Below are 20391 nucleotides of genomic sequence, written 5' to 3'. Positions count from 1 at the left end.
TTGAATATGCACATGTCTACGTTTTCTGAAAGGAGGTGCCAGGAAGTTCACGGATATGATTCTTGCTTTTCCGCATAGTGTTTTCTAATTTTGGTTACCGTAAATGCAGCTTCTGGCAGAGGATATTGCTCCCTGGGCTGAGTTTATATGCTTGGGAGTGGTGGCTAACCAGTAATTTCCTTTTGAATTTAGAAATTTGGTTTCACTTTATACTCACAGAGACACTCAAACTTCACTCCATAAAAAATAATTATTTTGAAAAATACATACCTTGTCCTTTCGAATAGTAATAGATCCCCTTATTGCCAAATGTGTAAATGACTGCAAGAGTGACAGGGCACACAATCAAGAAACTGCTGTTGTCGTAGCCAGTGTGGCTTACGTTTCCCAGAAGACCGGCTTAAGCCTTTAGCTAAGAGTGGCTTTGCCCTCATAGGCAGTGTGGGAAGGATGGCCTGCAACTGTTAGAGCCACGTTTATATCTGCTGGTGATTCGGGTTTTCAGCCTGAAATATTATGTTCTCACTATTGTATCAAATCTAGGCTGTTCTCTGCACCCCCTAAGTTTTTATAATTTGAGACTTAATAAATATTTTGTAAATTAAGAAGCAAAATGAGGGGCTCCTGGGTGGCTCACTCGGTTAAGGGTCTAACTTAAGGCTCAGGTCGTGATCTCACGGTTCGTGGGTTCGAGCCCCGTGTCTGACTCTGTGCTGACAGCTCAGAGCCCGGAGCCTGCTTCAGATTCTGTGTCTCCCTCTCTCTCTTCCCCATCCCCCACTCGCATTCTCTCTCTCTTTCAAAAAAATAAACATTAAAACAATTTTTTTAAAAGAAGCAAAATGAGTTAATGTTTACTTGCACGTTTTACTTTTACTCTGAGACTAATTTTTACTCATCCTATCAGTTACCATGAGAGGCGTATTTATTTTTTTTTTTTTTATTTTTTTTTTTATTTTGGGGACAGAAAGAGACAGAGCATGAATTGGGGAGGGGCAGAGAGAGAGGGAGACACAGAATCGGAAACAGGCTCCAGGCTCCGAGCCATCTGCCCAGAGCCTGACGCGGGGCTCGAACTCACGGACCGTGAGATCGTGACCTGGCTGAAGTCGGACGCTTAACCGACTGCGCCACCCAGGCGCCCCGAGAGGCGTATTTAAATCTAAAACCATGATGACCACCTTTTCTTTCATGTTCTATCAGTTTTTGCTTCAAGTATTTTGGAGCTCAGGTACTAGGTTGCATAACAACTAGGATATTTTGCCTTGATGAATTGACTCTTCTCACTATGTAACGTCCTTTCTCCCACCCCTCCCACCCCTGATAATAATTGCTTTCATATCTACCTTGTTCAGTGTTAATATAGCCAGTTCAATTTTTTAAAAAAATTATTTGCCTAATATATCTTAAACAAATTTTTTAACCTCTCTACGTCTTTATTTTTAAAGTGGCTTCTGGGGCACCTGGGTGGCTCAGTCAGTTAAGCACCCGACTTCGGCTCAGGTCACGATCTTGCGTGGTTTGTGGGTTTGAGCCCTGTGTCAGTCTCTGCGCTGACAGCTTGGAGCCTGGAGCCTGCTTTGGATTCTGTCTCTCCCTGTCTCTACCCCTGCCCTGTTCACGCTCTGTCTCTCTCTCTCTCTCTCTCTCTCTCTCTCTCTCAGAAATAAATATTAAAAACAAACAAACAAACAAATAAAGTGGCTTCCTGGGGAGTGCCTGGATGGGTCACTTGGTTGGGCATCCAGCTCTTTATCCAGGCTCAGGTCATGATCACACAGTTGTGGATTGAGCCCTACATCTGGCTCCGTGCTGAGCTCGGGGTCTGGTTAGGAGTCTCTCCCTCCCTCTTCCGCTGCCCCTCCCCTGCTTGTGCGCGCTCTCTCTCTCTCTCTCTCCCATGCACGCTCATGCCTGCTGGTGCTTTAAAAAAAAAAAAAATTAAAGTGGCTTCCCGGTAGACAGTATGTGGTGGTCGTGATTTTTTTTTTATGTAGTCTCATATTCTCTGCCTTATAATTACATGTTTTTAAAATAATTCTACGTTTAGACCGTTGACATTTAATGTAATTATAAATATGATTGGGTTTACATCTACCACCTTGCTGTTATTTGTCCCAGCTAGTTTTTATTTTTTTCCTTGTTCTCCTGCCTTCTTTGAATTGACTTTTTTTTTTTTTTTTTTTTATGATTCTATTCTCCACCATCAGTGTATTAACTGTAGCTCTGTGGGCTTTGTATGTGTGAGATTGTTCCAGAACTCCTAATATTCATCTTCAGCTTCTCACAGTCCACCTCATGTGTTGTACTTCCCTGCTCCCATTCTCTGGTGTCCAGCGTACTTTTTTATTTTAAGTTTATTTATTTATGTCGAGAGAGAGCGAGCGCTGGAGGGGCAGAGAGAGAGAGAGAGGGAGAGAGAGGATCCCAAGCAGGCTCTGCACTGTCAGCACAGAGCCCGATGCAGGGCTCGATCCCATGAACCGTGACCTGAGCCAAAACCAAGAGTTGGTTGCTTAACCAGCTGAGACCCCCCGGGCGCCCCCGTGTTTTCATTTCCTGTGCGTGTATGCCCAGAAATGGAATTGACGGATCGTATGGTAGTTATAGTTTTAGTTTTTCGAGGAACCTCCATACTATTTTTCTTAGTGGCTGCACCAAATTACATTCCCACCAACAGTGCACAAGTGTCCCCTTTTCTTCCACAATCTCGCCAACATTTGTTACCTTGTCTTTTTGATAGTAACCACTCTAACAGGTGTGAGGTGACATCTCCTTGTGGTTTTAGTTTGTATTTCCGTGATGATTAGTGATGTTGAGCACCTGTTCATGTACCTGGTGTTCACTGGTATATCTTCTTTGGAAAAATGTCTGTTCAGTTCCTCTGCTCCTTTTTTAATCAGATTTTTTTGTTTATGCTATGAAGGTATGTGAGTTCTTTATATTTTTTTTGGATATTAACCCCTCATCAGATACAAGATTTGCAAATATTTTTTCCCCATTCCATAGCTTGCCTTTTCACTTTGTTGGTGGTTCCCTTTGTTGTGTAGAAGCTTCTTAGTTTAATGTAGTCCTACTTGTTTATTTTTGCACCTTTTTTTTTTTTTTGGAGGGGTGTTGTCAACCCCAAAAAGTCATTGCCAAGATTGAAGTCAAAGAGCTTACCCCTTATGTTTTCTTCTAGGAGTTTCATGATTTCAGGTCTTAAATTTAAGTCTTTCATCCATTTTGAGTTGAGTTTTGTGTATGATGTTAAATAGTGGTCCAGTTTCCTTCTTGTGCATGTGGCTTTCCAATTTTCCCAGCACCATTTATTGAAGACACTGTCCTTTCCCCATAGATATTCTTGGCTCCTTTGTTGAAAATTAATTGACCATATATGCACGGGTTTATTTCTGGGCCCTCTATTCTGTTCCTTTGATCTGTGTGTCTGTCTTTATGCTAATACCATACTGTTTTGATTACTATGGTTTTGTTACATAGTTTGAAATCAGAACGTGTGATGCCTTCAGCTTTGTTCTTATTTCTAAAGATTGTTTTTGCCTATTTGGGATCTTGTGTGGTTCCATACAAATTTTAGGATTGTTTTTTTTCTATTTCAGTGAAAAATGACATTGGAATTTTGATACGAATTGCATTAAATCTGTAGATTGCTTTGGGTATATGGACATTTTGACAGTAGTAATCCTTCTACCCCACTTGCACAGCATATCTTTCCATTTACTTGTGTCTTCACTTTCTTTCATCAGTGTCTTATAGTTTTCAGTGTACAGAACTCGTTTCTTTCTGATAGTTTTCTGTTAGTGTATAGAAACACAACTGTTTTTCATATATTGATTTTGTATCCTGCAATTTACTGAATTTCTTTACTCGTTCTAATAGTTTTTTGGTGGAAGCTTTAGGGTTTTCTATATATAGTACCATGTCATCTGCAAATAGAGATGGCTTTACTTCTTCCTTTCTGATCTGATGCAGTTTCTTTCTTTTTCCTGCCTAATTGTTTTAGCCAGGACTTCTAATATAATGTGAAATAAAAGTGGTGAGAGCGGGCATCCTTGTCTTGTTCCTGATCTTAGAGGAAAAGGTTTTAGCTTTTCATCGTTGAGTATGCTGTTAGCTGTGGGTTTGTCACATATAGGCCTGCCTGATTTCTGATTCTTGTCTTTTCTATTCTTTATGTAATGTGTCTTTTTTCCTCTAGCTGCTTTTTAAGATTTTCTTTTTATCACTTTTTTTCATCAGTTGGATTACGACGTGCCCTGGCGTGGTTTTCTTTATGTTTCTTATGCTTGAGGTTCATTGACCTTAGATCTGTGGGTGTATAGTTTGCATCAAATTTGGAAATTTTTCCGTCATTATTTCTTTACGTATTTTTTTCTGCCCTCCCCTTGATTTTTTTTTTTTGGATGCCAATTCCATGTTAGACCACTTAATATTGTCCACAGCTCACTAAGGCTTCTGGCTCTTGGTCTATTTGTTTGTTTGGTTTTTATATCTTCTTTCCCAGTGTGTTTGTTTTGGATATGGTCATGTCTTCAAGTTCCCTGATCTTTACTTCTTGAATGTCTAATCTGCTGTTAAACCCAATGAATGTGGCTCTGATTTCAGAACCTTCTTATTTTCATTTCTAGAAATTCACTTTAGTTTTATTTTTTCCATTTCCCTTGTTATGCTTGTTTTCTTTTACGTCCTTGAGTATATTGCCAGTATTTATAATAGATATTTTAAGGTTCTTGTCTACTTATTCTATTGTCTCTGTTATTGCTGGGTCTGTTTCTATTGATTGGTTTGGCTCTGCATTATGTGTCATATTTTCCTTCTTTTCATGCCTGGTAACTTTTGACTGGATGCAGACATTGTGAATTTTATGTTGTTGAATACTGGATCTTTGTTTTGGTGTATAATTAGGTAATTTAGAGATCAGTTTGATCCTTTAGAAGCTTGTTTTTAAGCTTTTTCATTGCTGGTCTAAGGCCTTTATTCTGGGACTAACCTAACCCTGCTACTGTGGTATACTCCCTCAGAAAGTTCTATCCAATACCCCCAGTATTATGAAGTCTTTCTACTGCAGCTGGTGTCTTGTATGAGCTCTGGGAATTATTTGGATTCATTGGAAAAAAATCCAGTGATTTCTCCCCCCACACCCCCCCCCCATCCCCGCCCCACCGGCCTTGGGTTTTTCCTCACACATGCATGAAATCAGCACTCGGCCAAAGACTTGAGAGGACCTCTTTGCAGATCTCCAGAGTTCTCTCTGTGTGTGGTTTTATCCTCGCTGGTACTCTGCCTGCAAATTATAGCCACCTCGGCTTTCGGGAGCACCAGTCTCTGTCTCCTCAACTCAGCAAGACCACAGGGCTCTGTCTCACTCCCCACTCCCTGCACCGCAGCTTGGAGACCGTCTCCAGGCAGTGAACTGGGCCTTTCACTTCTCTTCTTTCAGGGATTATAGTCCTATGCTTCCTGTGTCCATTGTCTGAAACTGTTATTTCATGGATTTTTCTACTTCCGTGTTTATGGTGGAAAGTCAATTCCCATTGTATTTAATCCTTGGTGAGTGGAAATGGAAGTATGCCAGATACTAATTTGTAGACATTTACAAGTAGACTCAGTAGTCAAATGTGTTTTATATGAGCATTACCTAAAAAAATTCTTACTTGAATGCCTAAAGTATCTCACTGCTCATTCATTCTTGGATTTTTAAACAAAATTATAATTTCTATTCATGAATGTTATGACTAGTATGATCTTTGTTTAAAAATTTTTACCCAGCTGGACTGTGTTATTGGAAGGTCATGGTTATAGGCTTTTGTTTACACAAAATACTTGCCCTAGAAATAATCTCTTTTGTTGACTGTTTTTAAGTTACTCTTGAGTGAAGGGATGGGGTAAGATAGGGGAGTAATTTCTTAGAGATTTTGGTGGAAAGTGTAAACATAAAAATAATATGAGATTATGTCTTGGTAGCAATAACCATTGTACTTTGCCTTTTTTGCTCCTATTGAGAACATTTTTTTGGAAAACTTTTTATTTTGGAAGAATTTTAGATTTACAGAAAAGTTGCAAAAATAAAAATAGTACAAAGAACACCCATGTATCCTCAACTGCTGTTAACATTTTATCCCACTTGTTTTATCATTTGTGCTGTTCTCACTGTCTGTCTAGCTACCTACCTATGCAATTTTATATCTGAATCATTGAGGGTAAGTTATATCTATCATGGCCCATTAGCCCTAAATATTTTAGTGTATATTTTCTAAGAAGAGAGATATTCTTTTACATAACTACAATTTAGTTAACTCTTCATTTTTCTAAGAACTGAACCAGACAATATGTCACGGTTTATTTGTTTTTATTTTTTATTTGTTTTTAATTTTTTAATGTTTATTTATATTAAAGAGAGACAGAGTGTGAGCAGGGGAAGGGTAGAGAGACAGAGACAGAATGTGAAGCAAGCTGCAGGCTCCAAGCTGTCAGCACAGAGCCCGACGCGGGGCTCGAACTCGTAAGCAGTGAGATCATGACCTGAGCCGAAGTCTGATGTTTCACTGACTGAGCCACCCAGGCACCCCACTAGTTCTTTATTTAAAAAAAAATTTTTTTAATGTTTATTTATTTGTTTATTTTTGAGCAAGAGAGAGCAAGCATGAAAGGGGGAGGGGCAGAGAGTGAGGTTGAGAGAGAGAATCCCAAGCGGGCTCCGTGCTGTCAGCACAGAACCTGATGTGGGGCTCAATCCCACGGCGTGATCACGACCTGAGCCAAAATCAAGAAACGCTTAACCAACTAAGCCACCCAAGCACCCTGTACTTAGCTAGTTCTTTATTGATGGGAGTTTTGTATTTGGTGCTAAAAGGCTAAAGAAGGCAGCTAGGTAATGAAAAAAACAAAGCAAACAAAACTAGGAACAATCTAAATGTCAACAGGAAAATGGATAAAAAGTGACAGTCACACACTGGTATATTAAACAGCTACAGCCACAAGCAACATGAATGAATGTAAAAAACATTCTCTTGAGTATCAAAGGCAAGATTCAGAAAACTACACATAGTGCGATGCCATTTGCACTAAGTTAAAAAGAAGGTAAAATAAATATATTTATTTAAGTATGTTTATGTGTATGATATTATTTTTTTTTTTTAATTTTTTTTTTCAACGTTTATTTATTTTTGGGACAGAGAGAGACAGAGCATGAACGGGGGAGGGGCAGAGAGAGAGGGAGACACAGAATCGGAAGCAAGCTCCAGGCTCTGAGCCATCAGCCCAGAGCCTGACGCGGGGCTCGAACTCCCGGACCGCGAGATCGTGACCTGGCTGAAGTCGGACGCTTAACCGACTGCGCCACCCAGGCGCCCCTGATATTATTTTTTTAAAAAGTAAGTTTGAGGGGCGCCTGGGTGGCTCAGTCAGTTAGGCGTCTGACTTCGGCTCAGGTCATGATCTCGCGGTTTGTGGGTTCGAGCCCCGCGTCGGGCTCTGTGCTGACATCTCAGAGCCTGGAGCCTGCTTCGGATTCTGTGTCTCCCTCTCTCTCTGCCCCTCCCCCACTCGCTCTGTCTCTCTCTCTCTCAAAAATAAATAAAGCTTAAAAAAAAAATTTAAAAAAAAAGCAAGTTTGTGATGAGCAACTTCAGGATACTAGTTATGCCTCTAGAGGGAAGGGAGGCAGTGGAAGGGGAGGGAAGGAATATACCGGTAGGTACAACGGTGTTGGGGATTTTCTAGTTCTTAAGTCAGGTAGTGGATTCATGGGTGTTCTTTTTATTATCAGGCTTCAAGATTACAAATGTGTTACATGTATTCTTTTGTATTTTTCAGACTTTAAAGGCAGCTAGAGGGTTGTCCAAATAGAATTTCTCAAACAGGAATAAAAGGCAATATGGGATACATGGGTTTGTTTGTATGTGTCCTGCATCCCCGACTATTCTTTGAGCCATCTTTAATGCTTCTATTATTTTTTATCCATAAGACCTAATATAATTCCGTATACATGGTAAGGATTCAGTCTCTGTTGATTGATTAAATGATTTGAAATAGCTAAAGCCAGAATACGTTTAAATACTTTATTTTCAGGGGATTTCAAATTGATCTGTTGGGGAGTTTTTTCCACCCAAGTAGGAAACTTTCAGGTGTATTTATTACATAAAATATGAGGAGGCCATTAAATAGTGGCATTTGGTGAAAAAAAAATAAGAAAGCATTCTACTAATGTTTTAGCAATAAGTGTATGACGGACGTAACTCTGATGTATAAACAAGGACATCGAAAATGCCAGTTATGGGTGTGTCAGTATCACTCATGAAAACCAGTGCGTGAGATAAATAATCTTACCAGTTAATTCGTACTATTCACCAATATACTGAAACCAATAATGAATTACTTTGGTCAGAAAAGACATGTGTGAGGCTGCACTGAGGACCCTTCTTTTTGGAAAGTCATCCTTCATATTTGCCGTGTGAAACTAGTGACTTACTTGGATTATCTGTGATTTAGTTTGATCCTCGGCCAGTACCCCCGGTACCCAGCATGCTTGGCCCAGGTCTCCCCTCATCGCTAGTTCCCGGGAGAAGAGAAATGGTACCCAGGTTTTACACGTTGGGTGTAAGGTCAGTCTGCTGTAGAAATAATCACATAACTCTTCCAGAATCAAACTGAAATAATTTTGGGATCCTCTGCTTTTCAGAATACTGGCTTTTTAACCTTCTTTAGTACACATATGTGAAATTTGAACATTAGCTGCTTTGCAACAATCAGGAGAATATTTGGAGAACAGACACATCTTAAGAAGGAGGACTCCAACAGGTTTTCCCCTGCTCTCATCCTGGGCCCATAACAGATTGCTATTTTCCATTTACTTGCCGAGTCCTCATTGGTTATCAGTTCATAAATTTGTATTTGTTCATAAGGCCTGTCTTTGTGCAAGTTGACGACATATTTCTAAAATAGTCTCATCCCCCAGACCAAGACCCTGTTTCACATAAAGTAATGTGTTCACCACAAACTTCCAGACTAGACTTTGAACAGAAAAAAGTCTTTTACGTTACTACATGGTAGATTTACAACCAGTTAGCAGACTAAAAATGCAAAGTGAACCGTTTTGTGAATCATATTACCCGTGGAAATCATTTTAGCCTTCCTCCTTCAACGATATGTTCCTGTGTTTGTCATTACTTCTGACATTACTTTTATTTCTTATTAGTGTTTCTCTGTAATGGAAAGTCTTGTTTTAAGTTTGGATTAACAGGTGCATGTAGCATTAGCTTTTTCTCGGCTGAATCTTTGCTTCAAAACAACCATAATAAGTAAGGGTGAGGCACTGTACTCTTTTTTTTTTTTTTTTTAAATAGCTAAGCAGGAAGTTCACCTCTGACAGGGTATTGTAATCAGGTTTATCACCAGAGCCTGCTCTTGGGTAACAGAAACTCTAGCTTGTCCTTACCTGTCTGGAGGCATTGCTTCATGAAGGAAAATAAACTCACTGGAATATTTGTGAAATTTAATAAAATGCTTTCCCAAGCACTTTGTTTTTAGTGCATGCTAGAAGAATTTCTAATAGCTTTGTGGCCTTTTAAAAAACATATTAACCTTGCGATTTCTTATTCTTGTAATTAAGTGAATTTGTATCCCTCTGGAAGCCCTACGTAGCACAATTGCTATACCTTTGAGATGCATCTTCAGCCACATCTGGCAATACGTCGCATTCCCTCTCTCCTGTCGCCTCCTTTTTCAAGAAAAAGGGGGCAGATTTGGGATGTCTTCAGATGACTGTTTATTTAATTGACGGACAGCTTTTCTTCATTGTACGCTTTGCCTTTGCTCACAAAAGTGCATTCACTGTTCCATAGTATGTTGAAACTTTTCAATGGAAATGGCTTTTGGCTAACAAAGGAAGCATTTACCTTCGTCCTTCCACGTCTTAGCTTTCTCCAGTAAGTCTTGGCTCCTTCGGCAGCTGTACCTCCACCAGCAACGACAAAAGGTGCGATTGTTCTAGGAGATGGCGTTGGAGATAATGCCAGTGTTTTGTGTGTGGGCTGCCGGGACTGTTTCTTCTTCTGTGTTTGGTTTTGTTTTGTTTTTGTTATTCTAGACAGTTGAGCACACCTTAAAAACAAACCACCAGTCCCGAAAAGAGCTTTAAAGACCCTTAAACCTTCATCCTAGGTGACCTCTTTTTCTCCATTAAGTTGTTCCGTTGGCCTTTAAGTGGGCCCCTGTGTCCCCATAATGACAAATCTGGCAGAACTCAAACCAGGGGGAACAGAATCCAGAACCCAGAGACCGTCGATGTGGTTTGTTTTCTTCCTCCGAGCCGGAGACTTGGAGCACCTGACTCTTCCTGCCGTCACCCTCCCTGAAGAGCAAAGCTCAGAAGAGGTTAAGGTGTGCGAGTTAAGTTTTAGTGTTTCACACCGTCTCCTCTTGCTGAGTTGTGATTCCCAACTCCAGGCAGATAGGCTTTTCCTCTTATTTATTTAATAAATTTAGAGATAACCTCCTCCTCCTCCTTTTTCTGCTTCTGCCTCTTCTGCTGGATGTTTGACTTACGTTTCTGGAGCACGGTGCTGATTCAAAGCATTGTTTACTTCTAGAAAAAGTCTCTCAGTTCTCCCGGTGGAATAAGCTAAACTGTAGTCTCTTCCAGGGTCACCCTCTCGATGCACAGCCCCAAATAATCAGATCGCCGCTTGAACTGGAGCTGGGCCTAGACATACCTGTCTCTGTTATACTGTTTATTCTGCAGAGGACTTGGAGACAGTAGGGTGGTCCATCTTTTCTGCACTGCTTTTCCTTATTTTTCTAGATGTTAAGCCCACAGACCGGTTTCTACACAGAGAGTATGTCATACCCATGTTATTCTGCTGTGCTCCTTGACAGTGTTTCTAAATCCTCTCAAGAATTAGGCATTTCGTCATCCCTCGCTAGGCTCAGCAAGAAGGGATAAGGAGGAAACTGGAAATTCGTTCTGAAGTACATCTCCAGTATTTTGAATGTTGATCAGCAACATTCTGATCTTCTCTCTGACTGAATGAGTAGAAAGAAAAGATGTAATGCGAGTTCAGCCAGACCCACTGAGTGGCACTTTGCCAAGATGATTCATCCTGCCTCCGAGCTGTCTTAACACCCTTTGTGAGACTAGGTCCCCGTTGGTTGGAGGAGGGAAAGGACCGCCCAGAGCTGTCAGACACTCCTGGAGCGGCTCCAGATGCAGGCGTTCGGGTCTTCCAGCTTCCCCCTAGCTCTGCGCACCCCCTCGCTCTGTAGGCCACAGGTAGCTCTCGGGATTGCTTGTGCAATCTTTGTTAGAAGAAGAATCTGGCGGGTTTCAGTGCAGCCGAAGGGCTCAGGGGAGTGTAAGAAGAACAGGTGTTCTCGGTTTCCCTCACTCCTACTCCTTCCAGAGTCACTGCTGCCACACAGCGTGGACCGAGGCCAGCGGAGGCTTTCTTTTGTTCCTGACCTCCCACGATATCCTGACCGGCCCTGGGATTCGTGGGCACACTGCTCTTTTCAAGCTTGTGGGGGAACGGCATCCGAGGCACTCTTCCAGGCTGCAGGAAGGATCAGGGTGGAAAACCACTGCATTTTATTATTGGGGGGGGGGGAGGTGCCTAAGAATATCCTGTGCAAAGTACAGATTCTTTGGGGTGCCTGGCTGGCTCAGTCGGTGGAGCGTCGTGACTCTTGATCTCGGGGCTGTAGGTTCAAGTTTCATGTTGGGCGCAGATTACTAAAAAATAAAATCTTGACAAAAGGTAATAAAATAAAGCACCAGATTCTTTGGATGTCAGAGATCGATTCATTAAGTCTTCTGTGGGCTGAGGACAGTGGGACGGGAACAAACAGGTTTCACTGTGGTCTCGTTCTCTAAACCAGGGCCGTGGAGCCGGGCTTCCAGCCTTCCGCCTAAGGTTCTTTGCTGAGCGAGCCGCGCAGGCCCCGCCAACTGGCCTTAGTTGCAGTGGGAGCAGACGGCTGTATGGGGAGGCTAGTCCACGGCCCAGCCCTGCAGGGACTTCGTGTGTCTTTGGAGGCAAAGGGGAGCATTCTGATCCTTTTGATGGCGTCCTCTGGGACAGGAATGGCGTGCAGTGGCCACGTTCAGTTCTAATCTTCCCTCGTTTGAGACGCTGAGAAGACCGTCCCCTTCCGTATTCTACTAGAACCGTTAAGTGATCATTTTTAGCTAGAGATTCTGCTACCGTATTTTCTTTTTGCTCTGTAAATTTTGTCTTCAGGGAAAGGCAGACCCATACCTTAGTGTTACACATCTAATAATTACAGCTTCATAAACTCACCCATGTAGGGTTCTATTGTTAAGGTATTTTATTGTTAAGGTATTTTAAAATAAAGGTAGAAAATAGCAAGTAGTAATAGATTTTGAATGTAGATTTTATATATATAGATTTTTTTAATCTTCAACTTTCTAATTCTAATTATGACCTCTCTAATATGTTGTGGTTTTTTTGTTTTTTTTTTTTTTTCCTTTAGACAGATGTTAGGTTCCTTTTTTATACTTCTTAAAAATTGTAGGGGCATCTGGGTGGCTGAGTTGGTTAAGCATCTGACTTTTAATTTCGGCTCAGGTCATGAATTCACAGTTCAGGAGATCAAGCCCTGTGTTGGGCTCCGCATTAATAATGTGGAACCTGCTTGGGATTCTCTCTCTCTCTCTTTCTCTCTCTCTCTCTGCCCCTCCCTCACTTGTGCTCCGTCTCTTGCTCTCAAAATAAATAAATAAACGTTAAAAAATACTTCAAAATTATAAAAAAAAATACAATTGTGGCAACAATAACTTAAAACTTACCATTTAAACCATTTTTAAGTGTGCAGTTCAGCGGAATGAAGTACACTCACCACCACCATCCCCGTCTCCGGACCTTTCTCATCTTTACAAGCTGAAACTCTGCCCCCATTAAACTCCAGCTTCCCACTGCACCCTGCCCCCCAGCCCCAATTAGGGTGGGTAGAGAGCCACTGTTCTGTACTCTGCCTCTCTGGATTTGACTCTTCTAGTACTGCACGGAAGTGAAGCAATACAGTATTTGTCTTTTTATGTTTGACTTATTTCACATGGGAGAATGTTTTTAAGGTATATCCAAGTGGTAGCGTGTGTCAGAGATGAAAATTTCTTTAAAAAAATTTTTTTTTAATGTTTCTATTTATTTTTGAGACAGAGAGACAGCGTGAGCAGGGGAGGGGCAGAGAGAGAGGGAGACACAGAATCTGAAACCGGCTCCAGGCTCTGAGCTGTCAGCACAGAGCCCGACGCAGGGCTCGAACTCATAGACCGTGAGATCATGACCTAAGCCGAAAGCGGACACTTAACCGACTGAGCCAACCAGGTTCCCCTTAATTTTTTAACGTGTATTCATTTTTGAGAGCGTGAGTGGGGGAGGGGTAGAGAGAGAAGGAGACACAGACTCTGAAGCAGGCTCCAGGCTCTGAGCTGTCATCACAGAGCCCCACGTGGGGCTCGAACTCACGGATGGTGAGATCATGACCAGAGCCGAAGTCGGACTCTTAACCGAGTGAGCCACCCAGGCGTCCTGCTTTTTAAGGCTAAATAATATTACATTTTGTTTATCCATTCATCCTTGGACATTTGAGTTTTTTCACCTTTGGCTGTAGTGAATAATGCTGCTGTGAATGTTAGCGGCGAATATCTGTTAGAGTCCCTGCTTTCAGTTCTTTTGAGACATCTACACAGAAACGCAATTGCCGTTATCATATGGTAATTCTATGTGTAATTTTTTAGACTACTGTAATATGTTTTTGAATATTTATTTTTTTCTTATGAAAGAAATATATTCAGAATGATTAAAAGAAATGTAGAAAACAATGAAATGTATAAAGAAGGCAATAAAAATCACCCACAATCCAATTTCTCACGGATGCCATTAACATTTATATTTTAGTTGTCTTATTTAATGTGCATTAACATATTTGCAAAATTAGGATTGAAGACTACATACAAATTTCTTTCTTGCTTTTTTAAACTCAGTATTGCACTGTGAATATTTTCCTAAGTCATGGAACAGCCTATGAAAAAAGCTTTTAAAAAGCCTTTTTAATAGCTGCTTTTTAATAGCTGCTTAATATGTATGCATGGAACGTATATCTAACATAGATGTCCATTAATAAGGAAATGTTGGATTCACAGGGGAATACTTTCCAATGACTTAAATTGATGTTTTCAAAGGCTATCTCATGACATTAGAAAATACACACAAAATACAACGTTAGGTGAAAATTTAGGAGGCAAAACTTAGACAGCTAATTCGGTCTGTACAAAGGTTCTCAGACAGATGGGAGCTTAGCCTGAGAGCAAGGTAAACCATTAGATTTTAGTAGAGGAGTGACATGTCAGATTTCATTTTGAAATATCACTCTTGCTGCTAGTTTCAAAGAGATAAAGGCGGATATGGAGATACCGTTTGGTTGGGAGCCCAGACTGGGGTGATGGAGGCTTAGAGGAGGGTAGTGGTTATGGAAGGGATGGGGACGAGCAGCATTCCAGACCCAGCCTTGAGGCAAAGAGTCTGTGTGCATGTGGTGTGTAAGAAATGGAACTGTCGGGGCGCCTGGGTGGCGCAGTCGGTTGAGCGTCCGACTTCAGCCAGGTCACGATCTCGCGGTCCGGGAGTTCAAGCCCCGCGTCAGGCTCTGGGCTGATGGCTCAGAGCCTGGAGCCTGTTTCCGATTCTGTGTGTCCCTCTCTCTCTGCTCCTCCCCCATTCATGCTCTGTCTCTCTCTGTCCCAAAAATAAATAATAAAAAAAAAAAAAAAAAAAAGAAATGGAACTGTCAAGGACGAGTTCCAAATGTTGGGTTTTTGTGGCTTGGTAAGGGATACCAATGGAGGACTAAAAGTAGGGGTATGGAAGAGAAATAACTCAGTTTGGAACGTGTACATTTGACACAGTGGAAAGATACTCAAGCGGAGTTGTCAAAGACGCTGTCGAATTGAAATCCCGGTGTTATAAATGTGAATATGCCCCAAAGGGCTGAGAGAAAAGTCCTCCAACATCCTAACAGTGGCTTTCCCTAAGTTATGAGCATTTTTTATTGTCTTTATTATAGTATTTTATATTTCATAACTTTTCTGTAATGAGCATGTATTATTTTTATAATCAAATTTAAGTGTTACTAGAATACATTCATGGCATTATTTATAGTAGTGTAAAAATTAGAAACAACCTATGTGTGTAACAGTTGTAGAAGACTGGTAAACATTAAGTGGAAGGATACTGAAAACCGTCTAGCCGCCTTTTGAAAAAAGCTTTTCAGTGTTAGTCAAAAAGGAAAAGTCTGTTTAAAAATAAATGAAAAACTTGAAAGTGAAGTCTGCCCTATGGAATGGAGATTAGGAGAATCTAGAATCAATTGTAAGCTATAATATAAATCTGTAGATTTGCATTATTAATAATTATTTTACCCTCTGTTCATAGGTGAAAGAACGGTAGCCTATTTGTCACCAGATATTTAGTTTGACCTACCAGCTTTTAGCGTGGACATTTGAAAATATATTAGATCTTCTTAGCTTCCCAGATTGCTTTTCATTAAGGACCTTACAGTCATGAACTTATCGTACATGATACTAGTCATGAATTTATCATACATCAAATTGGTTTTTTGAGATGATTTTTTTTCTAAGGGGAACATTCACTGCTCTGGTGTTTATTTTGTTTGCAGATAAAAATGCTTAATTATACATCCTGCCTGCATTATTTAAAAGGATTAGAATTGCCATAAATCTTGTCGGTAATGTTAAAATTGTCTTAACTTGAAAAGATACTTCAAATCTTGTGCAAAATGAAGCAACTGTTCTAAATGAAGTAATTTTATAAAGAAAAAAGACCAGTTCATCTCGAAGGTCAATGAGATTTGATTTCCTTTTTTCTCTTTTAAATTCACAGATTAGAATACAATGTACAATATTTCAGTGTACAAGTAGAATCACTCTATCTCAACATTTGAAAAAAAAACGGAAAAGGCAACACTGCTACAGGGAGCGACAGCATTACTCGCACCTCTGTAACTCCACCCTTGTGTTCACTCTAGTCGTTCCCCCCGCCCCCACTCCAGAGTGATCACTGTCCTGACTTCTCACTCCGTAGAAGCACGGTGCCGAGTTGCTGGGTTCTGTACTTTATATGCATGGATCGTTCTCTACTGCATCTGGCTTTTTTCTTTTAACGTGATGTCTTGAAGATTCATCCATGTCGTTGCAGGCAGAGCGTTCGTTTCCTTGCTGCAAAGTGCTCCTTTATGAGACTATATCAAAATTTACTTATCGTTAATGGTATTTGGGTAGTTTCCAGCTTAGGGCTTTTGAAAATAGCATTATTAAGAATGTTCTGGCATGTGTCTTTATGTGGACGTCATGTACATTTCTGTCGGGGATATGTAGCTAGGAGTGGAGTTGCTTCACCAAAGAATGTGCACATGTTCAACTTTAACACTGCCCACCAGGTTGCCAAAATGTTTGTCTTTAGGCCCTATTTTAACAGGGTCCTACCGTATCAGAAATGTTAGTTTCTCTGAAATTCCATAAGCCTTAAAAAAAAAAAAATCTTACTTGAGTTACTTGATAACTTTCTATTTTTATACTGTGGTTATTTTCACACACCTTTCACACACCTTTCTGGGTTATAAACTCCTTGAAGGCATTGTTTTATTCATCTTTACCTTTCCCAAAGTACCTCGCATAGACTCTAGATTTAACAGTTTTTATGTGAATGGATGAGTAAATGAGGCAAAATTATATGTAGTATTAATTTCAAAGATGTTTATAAATGGCAAAAATAAAAATAGCATACCAATTAAACTACGGGGGTGATCTGAAAGTGAACAGCATGCATTTCTTAATAATAGCTCATAGATTTTCCTGAATTCTATAAGAGAATCTTACATGCAGTTATATGGGAGAAGTTGAGTTGTGCATTTTTACCTATTAGATTTAAGCCTTGGTATTACCGCCCACGCAGAAGCATGTGAACATAGTGAAACAGTAAGCTAAGCTTGGTGGCCATGAATCTGAAGGTGAATGAGAGGGTGTGGTGAGGAGGTGTGGGAGGGAGATTGTGTAGCAGAGCAGACACGATGGCTCTGTAACTCCGGTTTGGGTCACAGCTTTGTCCCTTCCCCCAGGTTCTTCTGTGACTGGCAAGAAGTAAGGATTTCTCTCTGTCATGGGGAAGGCCAGTAGGAGTTTTATGAGCCAAATGGAATTTTAGTGGCCTTTTTATTTAGCGTTATTACTGTTTTAAACTGCTAAGAGGATAGTAAGGATTTGTGGGTGTTTTCCTCTTAATGCTTTTCTCCACATTCCAAATTTTATTCAGTGAATACGTATTACTTTTAAAATCAGAAAATATTTTCTAAAAGTAATTTATGTTGCAAAAGTTGCTACCTTGATTATCTTTTATTTCAGTCTTGGCCTACCTATGAGGATATCTATAAAAAGATGATTGAAATTGCCAAATTCTTAGATTTGCCACGTTTTCCAGACATAACTGAAGACTGCTATCTTCATCCAAACATCTTGTGTATGAAATACTTGATGGAAGTCAATCTCCCTGGTAAGTGTGTGGGGTATGTGGTGAGGAAGCTGTTATCGAATTGTAGAATTATAACGAACAAAATACGGAATCCTCTCAAATCACTGACTATTAGAGCCACCTGACAGGGTCCATAGTAACATGAAGCTTAATTTCACAATCCTTTCTTAAAGTATTTCAGTCCACGTAACAAGGTTAAAAGGACATTGTTCAGAAATTAAAGAGTTCTGTTTTGATACGACGGATATGCTTGGTTTTACAGTAAGTTTGCTGAGTGCGATTAAAGTAACAAACGTTTCAATATGTGTTATTAACGACCTAGGTGCCCCCCTCCCGAAAAAAAAAGACAGTGCTTTGTCATTTACGTGAAGCATGATTATTACACAATGAATTCGGATTTAAAAAACCCCAGAAGCTCACCTATGGTAATGTTTTTAGTGTTTGGTAACGTGATGCTATTTCCAGTCCCTAAAACAAACGGAGATCAGTCTGTAGGATCCCAGTGAACTCTCTGAGGCAGTGAAACACAGATGTGGAGACAGCCCCGGTAGGCCTTGTTCACAATATACCGAGACACAGGTAGCTCGATGGAATCTGCCAATGGAATCCGTTCCTGAATTTCTTGCTAAACTAGAAATGTGAGAAATTCAGGACTTATGTTCTTAAGAGAAAATACAAACATGGTGTGCCTATCCTATTGCTTGAGCAGTATAAAAAATGTGATTGAATATAGTTTTTAAATGGGGAAGGAAAATGCATATGTTCATGAACAAAGCAATATTCAAAAGTGTGTAGTGTAATTTTCACGGTAAAAATAAATATAAATATGTCATAACATAATATATGCACAAATGTTACACCAGGTAAGAGAAGGAATACAGGGGCTTACCAAAATGTAACTGACACAGGTCGGCTCATGGCAAGCGTCTGGTTCATGGGCTTGCTGTTGGATAGAGAGGGAAATAAAGTGAAGAGGAAATGGCGACTGAATGCATGCATCAAATTGCAATTTAATTCATTGCGATTTATTATGCTCTTATAAATAATAGCTATTCTGCTTAAATTAGTTAAAGTAGAATGTTGCATATCTTATGTACTTAGCGAGTAAAGAAATTTGTTTAGTAACTTAGTGTTTTCAAAGTATGTGCACTTGTACTATCTTACTTAAGCTCAGTTTATCCTCCCATAACCCATTTTACAAATGAGGAAGTGACTAATCCAGAGTCACAAAGGTAATGATCGGAAAGCCTAAATATATAGGCCCTAGCTAGGCCGTCTGGTTTCAAGTGCCACATTATTCAGCTTCGAATGACAGGTGAAGGCTAAACTGAACGTATAATGTCTTTGGGAAAGCAGTACATCAAGTTCAATATGCATCGAACCTTCTAGCGTGCTGGCCAGGGTGTCAGCCAGCGAGTGAGTGTATACTCGTAGAGAAGCGCTTGGTCTTATAAGGGAGTTAGTTTCAAGTAAGTGACAAATTGCTGTAGAAACACAGACAAGAAACCTGTATGAAACGATAGAAAACTAGTGTGTGGCTGTGAGTTAGGTACCAGAATGTGTCCTATAAATAGTAGATGTCTTAGGAAGCCCAAATAGGAAAAGCTACGCCTTGCCAGGATCCTGCCATTAGTGTTTCTGTACAGATATCATTTTTGCGTGTCTTTTCCTCACAAAATGTGTGCCTCTGAGTTCTAGCATCGTACCGTGTCTTAAGATGATAAAACTTGTCTTACAGAGGTACAGTTTAGCGTGGTCTAGTTAGGCAAAGAATTTATTTCACATTTTGCTGTTTTGCTCTTCAACAGATGAAATGAATGATTTAACCTGCCAAGTGGTAAAAATGACTGGAGTAGGAGAAGTGGATTTTCTGACATTTGACCCCATAGCTAAAATGGCAAAAACTGTTAAATATGATGTACAAGCTGTCGCCGTTATTGTAGTAGTATTGAAACTGCTCTTTTTATTGGATGACAATTTAGAATGGTAAGTGTATATCGATTTTATGAGGAAAAAATCGTACTGTTTTTACCTAATTATCAGAGGTAAAAGATTCCATATATTATCTGCACAGAAAATAGAGCCTCTCAGCTGCTGTGGAACACGGGCTAGTAGCAACAATTACTTCTTACAAGAGTTTTGACTCAGCCAGTTGTCAGAGATTTAATTCTACCTTAGGAAGTTATTTGCCTTGCGTTTTCTTGCTATTTTTAGGTAGATACACATGTTCTCATTGCTTCACTGATTCTGGAGTTTAAATCATCATACACAGATCCTAAAGAATCTTGTAGCACTTTATCTGTATGCCTGCAGGCTCCTGGCGCTGTGTGTCTTCAAAGATTATTTCGGAAAGTAAAGGAATCTTGAAGTGTCACCCCTCCCGAATGCCCGTAAACAATGGCAGGGTGTGTAGGGATTTGCTTCTCCATTAAACGTTGGCATCGGTGCCAAGTACTGTTCTACACTTTTCTTTTCTTTAAGAAGAATTCAAAATGCAACTGTCTTCGAAGAAGTGATTTCTCAATGAATTGACTTGCTTATTGGTGTTTCCAGGTCTTTGTCTAATACTGCTGAGAAATATAATGAAAACAACAAAGAAGGTACTTAACTTTTTATCATTCAACTTCAAAGTGATTGCAAGTGATGGATTAAAAGAAGCAATAGACGTAAGGAAGAAACTTTGAAAAATATACAAAGACACACATACACACACATGTATACAAATTGTACCTTACGCCAGAATTATTTCTTCATATAATTATCTAATCATACATCTAGGCTACTAAACTTCAGTGATTTCCTACTGTGTGTAAACACCAGCCAGCTT

At 40.1% G+C, this 20391-nt stretch overlaps 1 protein-coding gene across 2 annotated transcripts in view; it reads left to right on the top strand.

The window, feature by feature from the left end:
* Nucleotides 1-20391, top strand: part of TAF1B (TATA-box binding protein associated factor, RNA polymerase I subunit B) — a 67175-nt gene that overhangs the window by 31763 nt on the left and 15021 nt on the right. For both annotated transcript variants that reach the window (XM_047068972.1, XM_047068971.1), the window contains exons 9-11: nt 17438-17585; nt 19373-19550; nt 20118-20164. In XM_047068972.1, coding sequence (XP_046924928.1) covers nt 17438-17585; nt 19373-19550; nt 20118-20164 — 373 coding nt within the window. The remainder of the gene's footprint in view (nt 1-17437; nt 17586-19372; nt 19551-20117; nt 20165-20391) is intronic.

This window comes from Lynx rufus, unplaced genomic scaffold (assembly GCF_022079265.1).
Source record: "Lynx rufus isolate CCGP_SWC_20201006 ecotype Redwood Valley unplaced genomic scaffold, mLynRuf1.p SCAF_8, whole genome shotgun sequence".
NCBI lineage: Eukaryota > Metazoa > Chordata > Mammalia > Carnivora > Felidae > Lynx > Lynx rufus.
This window is presented reverse-complemented; position numbering and strand designations above follow the sequence as displayed.